At 33.1% G+C, this 12,169-nt stretch overlaps 2 protein-coding genes across 2 annotated transcripts in view; one reads left to right on the top strand and one right to left on the bottom strand.

Annotated features, from left to right (window-relative positions):
- The window catches only part of LOC120332153 (uncharacterized), a 48,166-nt gene that overhangs the window by 21,105 nt on the left and 14,892 nt on the right, over window positions 1–12,169 (top strand). The gene's annotated exons all lie outside the window — the stretch shown is intronic.
- LOC120332156 (acid-sensing ion channel 1C-like) lies at window positions 38–11,275 on the bottom strand. The gene is made up of 8 exons (XM_078119031.1): window positions 10,774–11,275; window positions 9,900–10,067; window positions 8,292–8,456; window positions 6,091–6,212; window positions 5,276–5,475; window positions 4,600–4,804; window positions 4,054–4,195; window positions 38–2,666 (listed from the first exon to the last, which is right to left on the bottom strand). Exons 1-8 carry the CDS (start codon window positions 11,022–11,024, stop codon window positions 2,417–2,419), a joined length of 1,503 nt encoding a protein of 500 aa, XP_077975157.1. The 5' UTR covers window positions 11,025–11,275; the 3' UTR covers window positions 38–2,416.

The raw sequence follows: 12,169 nt of genomic DNA, 5'->3' as shown, positions 1-12,169 counted from the left end.
ACGTAGTAATAAAGAAAGAAATCAAAGTTATAAACAATGCAATCAAAATTAGCATATGCATAAGTTTAGAAACTTTTGATAGGCAATTTAGGTAGTCATAAATATGGAAAATGTTTGAATTGTATTTACCGCACATATAAGTATTTCAGTTTTTTTTTGGAATAACTCGGTGGTAACTCGCTGGGGTAAATATGTAGCATTACGGGTTAGATATACACAGTTCAAACCCCAGTTAGTTTATCTTTTAGCTGAATCCCACCACCTAACCTTGGAGGAATAATCTATACAATCGGATAATCTATACCAGAGCACTGGAATAATTCTTTCAAACAAAAAAAATAATTGAGTAGCTTTCTGTATATACGCTCCTTCAACTAATTTATATCAAATTATAATATTATAAAAACACAGCAAAGTAGTGCAAAAATATTAAAAAAGTGCTTAAAAGTTTTTTTTTTACATATACATTACGGTGGGTCCATAAAGTCCTGTTACAATCAAATTTTGTTTTGAAGTCAGGTCTCAATATATCCTAACTAGGTTTTAATCAGTGTTTATTCAATTTTTTAATTGATTTAATACACTGTTATATGGCCGCCTTTAGTTGCACGAGCACATCATTTTTCTTTTTCCGAACGTAATACAGGACTTTATGAACACACTGTCTAACTAGTGGGTATCATTGACTGAGAATAATTAATGGTAAATAAACGACACAGCAATTTTGTGAATCGTGTTGCATTATCAAAAATTTTGTACATGAATGTAAAAACACAGTATAAGAAAATTTAAGGTTAGCAGACCATTTAACATCACTTCTGATTCCCAATTTTCTTTCATTAGGTTTCTGGAGGTAGTTATTTGTATGGCAATAATAGGTTCCTGACTAGTAGGCAAGAGGTAAATATAATACACACTGCAGGGGTATACACTGCATATGCTTATTATCACACTTTATAATAAATTTTAGAGCAGCAAATAGATATGAGGTTTCTAGTTTTCTTGAATAGAATCAGGTACCTATCGAACAAGTATTTTAGAAAAATTTACATTTTTTTCTAAATTTTTTATTTTGGAATGATTTCTATTTTTGCTGAGAAATATTTTAAACCCAATTTATTGCTGAATATATATATATATATAACAATGGCTTGGGAGCTGGAGTCATGACGTTTTGTTGGATCTCATGCGAAGCTCACCATAAAAAAGTGATCTGAAGCTACCAGGAATTTTAGTGACTCCAGCTCCTAACCTTTTTGTCACATTCAAAATTGTCTAATACTACATAAAGATAATAAAATCTACATTTCATCTTATAATTCTTTTATCAATATATAATTTCAAAAATTATTAATAAGTTTCAAGTTAAATTTCTATTTTCAAAAATTGAAGTTGTATTTTAAGATTTGAAACCCTTATATAATAGATTTGAATCCGGCTTCTCGAAAACTGCTATTCTTGATTCATGGTAGTAGTCACACCAAAACACTGCCTAAATGGGCTGAGATCTAGTTAGAAGGCAAAAAACGTGTTTCCAGAGCTGTAGTAAGACCAGCTTCCCAGCCCTACATAGAGATACCTTTTTTTGGATTCTCTTGTGTAAATAATTTTTTAACTTTCCACTATCTCATAATATTATTAACACTCCTGTTCATTGAGCAACTAAAAATACAAACAACAAAGTGTACTAGCAAGTTTGTTTCATAACAAATAAGTGTGCTTAAAGAGTGCAAACGATATTTGTAAAACTTATATTTCAGGTTTTAGTGTTTATATTGGCATTATCCGAAGTATTTTGTGTATTTTCAAAAGAATGAAAAAAAAGTAAACAATGACAATTCCTGTCTAAAATTGAATTTCAAACAATACATGGAATATATTGGTAGATATTGTTCACAATGAAAAATATATCTTGTGAGAGCTTGCTACGTACTTATACGAAAATGTAGAAAAGGACACATTTCACAAAAGTTATGTTTCCTCTAGAACAGTGTTTTTAAAATGGTGGGCCGCGTCTGACAAGGGGGGGCGTAGACAATTTTTGATGGGGCTTGATATTATTTAAAAATATTTGTTACATTTGATCTTGTCTGCCGTATTTTGGATATTTACATCTCAGATCTTTTCATTTCTTTCATCATTCTCGTTCCTTCCACATATTTTCAACATGTTTTTTGAATAAAACATACTTTTGTCTTATCATCTATTATTTGTAGCTTATTATCAGCTAGTTATTTTCGAGGTGGGGCACGTAACTTGACAAATTCAAAAATTGGGGCTTGAAATGTTTGAGAACCACCACCCAAATGATCTGGGTTCCTTTTTTGAGTCACTCTTAGTTATTAATTTCATATGTAGTTCATCAAATTCCTCAAATTTGTTCCACAACCCCCTTTTTTTAATTCTTTTGCGGATTTTAAGCTCTTGATTGTAAATCTTGAATGCTTCTATGATTCCTACGATTGCATCCTCGTATTGATCCAATCCAGCATACATAACAGATGAAGTCGAAAACCTCAGCTATAGTTAAAAAACTGGCTCCGAGAAATAGACCTGCTGCTCCTCCAACATCACATAGTAATTTTTCAAACGAATAACTCGCTTCCTGTATCTCGGTTTTATAGGAAAGTGAGGAATGATAAACAACCAATTCTATTCCACTGCTCCTAAATTGAGAAAGGAAATGACATTTTAAATTTATAAAAATAATACTCTAAATGAATATATAAATTCAATTTCCCCCCAATTTGGCAGAGTTTTTAAATTTATCTATTGCAAAAAGTACAACAATCGTCTCAGAAATATATATCCTTTTCTGATTCTCCTTAGTCATATCACAAGATCGGTGCGTGATCAGGTACAATAGCAGTAACAGATATGATCAAATTAACATTGTTTTGTCATAAACTACCACTAAAGAAGAAAAATCTGATACTTTTAATTAAGTCAGAGGCTGTCTAGCCAGTAACATCCACACAATGCACCTAATTCGTTTGGTCTTTTGTTTCTTAGTTTGACCAATTTATTATCACAAGATGTGACTTTTATGTCTCACGTACGTCTATTGTTTTTCACATTGTCTGAAGATCATATTGTTTTGTAATTTTGTCTGTCCTTAATGAACTGTTTTGAGAAAGACTAGTTAGTTCTGTGTATTGTGTATTAGATTCTTGAATTAATACAATGAATTTTTCACACTGTCCATCAATCAAACTGTCCACTCATCCATCAATCAATTGTTACGTTTTAACAGAAAGTCGATAATGGCATCGCCGGGTAAAATCTTGGGTTCAATTCCTATGCTCACCACCTCGCCCAGGGTTTGATGAATTGGTTAGGCAATGCCGAACTGAACAGATGCTGGTTCTACTACATTGGGTCGTGTTCGGTAAAAAATAGTGTAATTCTAGTGCAGAAAAGTTGTATTTAACAGTAATTTGATAGGTTTTCTATTCTGTATAGTAGTTATCAGTAATCGAATGGAGGCTGTTGGTGAGAACATCCTGAATCAGGTGACATTTTTTTTAATTGTTGGGCCATATAACCAACTCCTGACATCTAACTGGGCCAGAAAAAATATGAAATGCACTCAAGACAACCAGATCGCCACAGGAAAAGCAAGAGAAGATAATGTAGCTATTGTTTAGCTTTACCTCGAAAAAGGCACTGGGAAAAAAGGTGGAAGATTTAACACAGCGACGAGAGCAAAAAAACATGTATTTTCACTCACGTGAGCACCCTTTCAAACATAAGCTTTATGAGAAAAAATCTGAGTGTCGACAAGGGCCACACTAAATGGCTTTGCAAGCCATGTTGTGGCCCGCTGGCCTCCTGTTGCACACCCCTGTCCTAAATTATTTCAATTATAAGGAGGTTGAAATATTGAATGTTGTTAAATTCGAATCAGTTCGGACATGCATGCACTGAAGTTTTAATAACACTGGCTAATGGCGAGCATCAAAGTCTTTTCTTGACTAATCCTTTTCAACGAATCAATATTATTAGAAGTAAACTCTGCTTCTCAAGTCAACATTTTTAATCTTAAATACTTACTCTATATCAAGACCATAGCTGCTTTGTACCAGTCTTCGTACTCCTTCTGTTATCTTCCTTGTTGTGGCTTTTATCGTATATTTTACTTGAAAACATTCTGGAGGACAGTCACAAAATGCATTGAGACTACCAGTGTCTCGACCTTTATTGTAAAGTAAGAATAAATAGGAAATTGTCTTAGATTTTTTGTAAATTTTTCAAATCAAACTGTTGTCAAATTAGTTGGATATAAAAGTATTTTAATTTACACTTGTAAAAGTTTGGTACCTTTTGGTACTATAATAAGATCTTGGATTTTGAGTTACTAAATGTAGAGAATAAAATATCTGATAGAAGATCCTCTTTCACTGTGTTAAATGTTCCTGGTTCAAGCCCATACTCATCACCTTAACCCAATAATAAATTGGATAGGCAATGCCGAATCGGCAAGAAACCAGCCTTTCCCAAAAATATTAGAAGCATCCTACATATCACAGACTGTTAATACGATGCCTTGTTCGAAATGAAAGCATGAAAACTCTATGAAGAAAATCTAGTTTAACTTACTTGCATTTAAGAAATATTCATCCTGACATTCAATCAGATTTAATTTGTTACAATTCCTCATTGAACTGTTTCCTGCCATGAAATCAAATTTGCAGTTGCAAGTCTTCATCATCATTTTCATCGCACATTCTGTTTGACATGCTTGCTGGGAATATTTCTTATAATATTCTAATTCCTTTGATCCACATTGTCCATGAGGTGGTGGCTGAAATATTATTTTATGTTTTTCAATTTAATATATAGATTCTATCTCAAAGATTAGACTGAATCACTGTGCCTATTAACCCTTCTTCGTTTAAATGGTCGAGAAACTTCACTCATTAATCATTGGAAAGCTTGATTTGGCCGCTTAAGCTTAGAGATTAGACTAAACCACCTCGCCTATTAATAGCCCATATTTACATAGTTCAGCCTTCCGTTTTTTATTGGGGGATCCGACTAGATTGATTTTATCTGTTTTCAACTTGTATTTTACAGTGAATAGATTTTGATCATCTGAGCACCTCGTAAATTTTATAAATTCTGTTTAAACAGTTGAAGCGTTAGGCTTAACTGTGCTAACATCTCAGGGGCCTTCTTCAGAGAGAAAGGCATGAACACAATCAACAAAAAACAAATTATTTCGATCTCTGGAATCGCTAATTTATAGCTCTCATATGAAGTATCAAGATTGTACCAGTAAAGTTATTTCTTTTTTGCTGACAATCAAATTCATAGATTGACCAATGGTAATGCTGTCTCCAAAATATTCAACTTTTACTGGATCCATGTCAGGTTCATGCACTAGTGCTACGAAACCATCATAGTTCATATATGGGCCGTGTGTCCATTCACTCTCAAATCGTGCCATTGTTATAAGGAGACCGGCTGCGTTTCCTGTGAAATATTTTATGTTGTATTAGAAAGTTTTGAAAATAATTTGATTAAATCAATGTCTTGTCTATTCACATTCTGCAAAGTTTTATTGCTACTTTTTTTTACAACGATTTCATACTCTGATCACGGCTCTTACAAGATGCTGAAGGAACGCTATGTTTCTGGTTCTTTATTGCATAGAGAATAATTACACCATGGATAAGGTGGTGGGCATCAGATTTGAAACTTATATATTTAACTTTTATTTAACATAGTTAAGTGCAATGCTATAACGATGAGGTCATCCCACAGATTTAAAACCAAAATAAACAGTAAACAGTCCTGTAATTCAGGCCACAATAAATGATGATTCGACTTGAAAACTGCCTTCCGGATAGCCCCTTTTTAGGTAAGTACATATATGTCCAAAGGTGTACTGGAAGGCCCTTTGTTGAATTATTATTAAGGATTCAATTGTCCACGACTTTCCAAACATTTAATTACAATGTGTACCGCCCTACCACATTTTTTACAGTTTCAGAAGCTTTTGGCATTCTTGGTGAGTGTCTGAGTTCTATTAAATCAACATAGGTTCAATTCACATTTGTTAATTCGAATTCATTGTAAATTCAATACCTTCCATGGTTTGATATTTATATCTCTCGTCAGTGCTTGGATCGAACGTTACGCAATATCCAATATCTGTCAACCTTTTGTAGAATAGAGACATATTGCAGCGTTTTCCTTGGTATTCACATCTATATATGAAGAGTGTACAAAAAACAAATTTAAAGGCTGTTATGTGCTATTCCTAGACCTGAGGTTCTAGGGTTAAATTTCTCCCTCGGAATTTTTGATGTTGCAGTTTCAAGCTAATGCTATTGTTACAAAAAGTATTCCTATATACAGGGTGTTAACAAAAATAACCAAAATTAACAGATGTTGAGGTGAAATGCTATTTAAAACATTTAACAACAGACAACTTTTAAGAGAATTGAATTGCTGTGAAATGTCATTTAAACATTTCACGACTGACTCTTTTTGGCAGCTACTTTTATAACATTGCCATGACGAAAATGTTTACCTTAATTCTACTTAACTTTTTTAATACCCTATATACATTTTAGAATTTTCTATCATATTTGCCATTTTTATATTTGTTTGCGATCAGGGGCGGACACCCGAGGGTTATTGTTATCGGCACTTGCGAGAGAAATGAAAGAGGCAAACTAACTGTATTTCATTACAACAATTAATTCTTATCGCTAAAACATTAGATAGGTTCAAGTTGTTATAAATAATTATTACCGCTGGACATATCTTTTCGCGTTATAGGTTTCGTGCAAGGCCTGAACATGATTTGATGACAAAGATCATAGCATTTATCATGTCGAAACGCTTATTCGACTTTTCAGACTGCAGGAACTATCGGAAAAAGATCATCGTTTTTGTGTTCGAGATAAGAAATATTAGCCAATTATTCACCACACTCTCGTGAAATAGTGCAATTTACTGAATTTAATGGAAGGTTTTATTGTGTTTCATTGCAGCAATGTTTGAACTAGCAACCAGAGCGATTACTGGCGTGATTACTGATCGCTAGTGTGGGCAAAATAGAATATATATAGAAACGTGTTCAATAGATAAATTGCAGTCTGCAGATATCAGTACATAATATTAGATTAATAGTAGATAAACAATGCTTATATTGATCTTCTATTTGTGACAGTGTCGAAAGTAAAATCGAATGTCTTTTATACCCGAGACTTAATTTTCTATTGCTTCTATAAATGAAAATATTTTAAAAGTTGTTGTCCTAAAATTATATACGGTATTTACATTTCTCAAAATCGCCAATTTAGGACAAGATTGCTAAACTCCTTGGTGTTGTAGGTAGGGCTGTCCAAGCGAACCAAATATTCGAAATCGAATCGCAAATTATTCGAATCGTTTTTCGGCTAATTTTCGAATCGCTAAGATTATACCAAGACAAATAATTGCACTCTTGAATTTTGATGAAGGTTGTACACTAACAATATTATAGTCATCAAATATTATTGTCATCAAATTAGCTTTGAATTTGTTAAATGCAATTTTGAATTTGAGCAACAGTTTTATCTATATGGGGTGTACCAGGGTATTGTGTATTGAACTGCAGGTCCTTTCTCCTTGTTTACTTTTAATAGTTTTATCTATATTAATGGTTGTTATTATTTTGCTGAAAATTACACGAAAAAACATAAAACTAGTGAGTAGGATTAAAATAGCATCTACAGGCTTTACATGTCCTATTAAAACTGAATCCATTAGAATTGGGTTGCAATTTTTGAATAGTGCAAATATTACTTTAACACTCAACAGTTTTCGAAACCCAAATTTTGGAGTCCTCCAATTGTTTTGACCAGTTCATACAAGCGTGTGATCTCCTTTCATAAATCTGAAAACATTGTATTGCAAAATACCAGCAGTAAGTAAGATGTAACTACACATACGTTACCACAACATCGAAGGGCAGGCGTTTTTTGTATATTAGAGACAGATTTAGGATTGCGCAATAATATTCGATTATTCGGTTCGATTCGGCAAAAATATTTGATTCGATTCGAATCAAAAAACTTATTCGATTTTGGACAGCCCTAGTTGTAGGGTATACAATCGCTGGTCGGTTACAGCCTCCTTCAACATCAAAGTTCATGCATCTGAGATTTAAACCTGGCTAACTACTCCCAAACCCGACATAGACTAGTAACTGGACTAGAGGACATGGTTCGCCATATGATTAAGCCATCTTTTCACGTTTCCTTTCCTTGTATAAAAATCCTATAATATCAACTCACATTCCCATATGGCTTGCATAGTCGAACGAAGTCCTATTTGCAAAGTCATCCATGTCAAAAGCATCCCATCTCGATGGTTTTTTATCTTCATTTCTTCGGAAGATAACATATGGTTGATACATGTCCGAAAGCATCATATTTTCCTTTGCTGTCATTTTACTTCGTCTAAAATAAAAAGGGGGACAGTTTGATAAATTTCTGGGGACTCTCAACTCAATACTCTACCAGGGGTTCACGAGAAGATTTCCAGGGGTACTTGGATGGAAGTCGAGTTTTTGTGTGTTTTTTTCAATATCCTTTAACAAAGGAAAACTAAGCAACTACAAGATGAAAATGCATGTCAATTGAAACTCAGCGAAGATTTTCCCTGATCTAGCGCTGTTGTGATTTTGACGCAACAATGTGAATTGCACAGCTTTTCAGCCAAACTGTGAAATCTCAAAAGACAATATGATGCGAGCATTGCAGAAAGTTATATGCATCGAAACTTGAGAGAGATCCCAAGAATTCATTAGTTAGGTGGAGGACAAGGACTATAACATCAACACGAATATTTAATTTAGTTACAGCAGTTGGTCAATAAATTGTCGTTGCAACAAATTGTCAGTCAATATATCACAACTTTGTTGGGTGTCTGGGGGTTCGCGTTGATTGTTTCGTGACTCGGGGGGGTACTTAACAAAAAAAGGTTGTGAACCCTTGCACTAAACAATGTATAACCTCATACTCACCACCTCACTCAAAGTAATAAATCTAATAGGCTATATGTGGACAGAGTTTAGTCCTTCTAAAATCGTCAAAACTGCCCGTATGTTTTGGTAGAGTCTTGTTTTACAAAGCCCAAGCTCACCCTTTCAACCGTGGTGTGTTAAAGTGGATAGGCAATGCTAAACTAGTTTTCAAATACGATACTTCTTACATTCATTGTCAGCTTGTTTAGAGCTTTGTTCGGAAGATGTATCTAATGGATCAATTGATTTCAAATATCTATAAAACATTTTAGTTTTTTTTCACTGACTTATTTATTTTCAATAGATATCTAAATTTTCTGAAAAATTTGATAAAATCAACTTTTTAAAAACCCTCATTTCTCCGATAAAAAAAATTTGTGCTTTAATTTCATCAAGTTTATGATTTTTTCTAAAAACCCACAACACAAATACCTGAAAACTATTCTAACTCAAACAACATGCTAGGTTGCAGACCCTTTTAAAATTTTTCTCGTAAAAAACCTTCCAGAAGGCCCTTTTCAAGTCTATTTATGACTAAAAGATGGAAGAAGTGACTAGAAGGCTACCGGATCCGATATTTTATCAAGTTTTGCTATCTTTTTTGATTAAAGTGAAAAACATTTTAATGCACATTACTTCCGTATTACTTGTCCACTAATGGTGCCTTTAGTGAATATTGTATATATTTGAGCATTGTCCTCGTGATGTGGTTAAAGTGTTAGACATAAGTATGATGGCATTGTTGTTGAAAATCGTGGGATCGAATCCCATTTTCACCACCTCGCCCAAAGTGTAGGTAATGCCTTGTGAGGAAAAGGCATATAACTATGTCATACACAAAAAACTTCGGGTGTTTTTTATGATGAAACCTACTTACTGATAAACATTGTAATTGCAAATTGTTACAGCTGGAAATTCCATCTTGTCAACGAAATGTAGTTCTAGTTTTGTTGAAGTTGGAAATTTTTGATAATCAAGTAGATTGTTTATACTGATGTAAAGAGAATACGTTACCGATGCCAACAATACAATCAACCAAATCAATCTAAAAAGAGATTACATGGATTGTAAATTATAGACATTAAATGAATAAAACACAGTCAGACAAAATTATTCATTTAACTCGCTAAAACTCATAAATCGTTTTAATCATGGTAGCTATAAATCCAGAACCTTGTCAAAATCAAGTGGTTAAAGCATTAGATTTACGGTACATATGATGGCATCACTGGTTTTAAAAAAGTCCCGGGTTCAAATGCCATGCCACCACCTCACCCAGGATGTAATAAATTGGGCAGGCAATCCAAGCAAAAGGCATGGAATAAGTGTCAAATGCAAAAAAAAATCTTTTGAATTGGTAATTACATCATGAAAAGTGCAGAATCAAATACATCAAGACTTCTCTGTCTGTTTATGTTTAGTAATGCTGGACTTACTTTCCCATCCTGTATTTATGATGTAAAAACACAGAAAAAAAAGACTTTTACATAGTTTCATTGGATAATATTATTAACAAATTTTAGTTTGGGTACCTTTTAAAACCCATCTTCTGAACAGTGCTAATCAGTATCGGCATACGAGACCTAAAACTGACAAGAACGTATCAAATTGTCGAGTGAATGAACATCATCCTAACAATGCCAAATTTCCAGTTTTTTGGAAATGAAGTCAAATCATGTTTTCATCATAATTAAAAGAGATACATTTGATTAATCTAAAATTATAGAAATCTTTTTCATAACAAAACTAACCTTCTATACCAGCTAGCGTTTCTTCTGAACACATATCTGATGCCTTGCATTCCAACATCTTCAATGAATGAGTTTGTGAAAAAAGTAAACGATAGATTGGTGTACGCATTAATTCTTTCTGCGTTTGTTTCTTTTTTATCATACTCTAGTTCATTTCTTTCATTCAACGGAACATCAACCCAATTTCTTTCTTTCACGAACGTCACTCTGCCTCCTAAGTTATTGTTATTGTTTTTTTTCAATAAATTCATTATGCTCAAATATATCCTACATAACGGCCTGCAAGTTTTTATTTTAAAGAAAAGTTTGTTTGAAAAACAAGGATTAAATATTTCGATACTCTGGAATTTGGTTGACTATATGAATAAATTTTTGATTTTGGAAAAATTGTGAAAAATCATGATTTTGAGTTTTCATTTTCAGCACTTAAAATATATCGATTGATATCACTGCACTTTTGAATGCAGTCTCGCTAGTTTAAATTCATATCTGTGAATCTAGATCCTATTATCACATGATCTAACATGGACTTATATTCTAATAAGATGATGCAGTCAAGTATTTATTCACCGTAATTACTTATCAACTTTCCTTTCTGAATAAAAATGAAAATTCTATGCTAATGGATTACTCCTATGAATAATATAAAATAAAATTTATTTTTAAATTCAAAATGTTTCTGCTATATAAATGCTTTTACTAGATAATCGCTAGATGGATATACGTCTTCGGCCTAATAACTAACTAGTGTGTACCTTATCACATGTTTCATGCTAGCATGTCATTTCTCTCTTTCATTGGATCACAAAATAACAATACAATGTCAAGACCTATTTTCATGCTAGATTTAACCCCATAAATTGTACTTTTCTTCATGTCACGTTTTCAACAGGAAATGTTTTTGGTTTTGTATGACAGTTGTTGACAAAATCTAAATTAACCATGACTTTTTTGTGGCATATTTTCTCCTGAAAACTATACATTGTGTGCAAAAACTAAAAAGAGAAATTCATTCTAACGTCAAATTCTAGTCAGGTGTTCGTATCTTTCAAAATAGAGGGTTTAATTAAAGTACCAGTTTCACACCTGTGGTTTATCACATTACAATTGTAAATTAATTCCATCTAAACATATCTGAGATATTGGCATTTATTAAATTCGTGGGTGCTATGGCCTAGCGGGTAAAACATTTCGGGCTTAACTTTGTTGACATCTGCAAGTTACATGTCACAGGTTCAAATCCCATGCACACCACCTAGCACAGGTACTTCTAAAAGTAGTAGCCCCTTACCTGCTTGTACAAATCCTTGTTCAGAGCGAAAGGCATGAAATAAACATGGTATAAAAAAGCTAATATGCACGCTAGGTTTTCTACAATGTAATCTTATTAAAATTC

This window comes from Styela clava, chromosome 13 (assembly GCF_964204865.1).
Source record: "Styela clava chromosome 13, kaStyClav1.hap1.2, whole genome shotgun sequence".
Taxonomy (NCBI): Eukaryota; Metazoa; Chordata; class Ascidiacea; order Stolidobranchia; family Styelidae; genus Styela; species Styela clava.
Note: the sequence above shows the minus strand (reverse complement) of the source record. Positions and strands in the feature narration are given on the sequence as shown.

Coding starts and splice junctions, on each gene's coding strand:
- LOC120332156 (XM_078119031.1), bottom strand. CDS start 11,024: ATGAATTTATTGAAAAAAAACAATAACAATAACTTAGGAGGCAGAGTG. Junction 10,068..10,773: donor AACGCTAGCTGGTATAGAAG/GTTAGTTTTGTT, acceptor ATCTCTTTTTAG/ATTGATTTGGTTGATTGTAT. Junction 8,457..9,899: donor TGCAATTACAATGTTTATCA/GTAAGTAGGTTT, acceptor TTTTTATTTTAG/ACGAAGTAAAATGACAGCAA.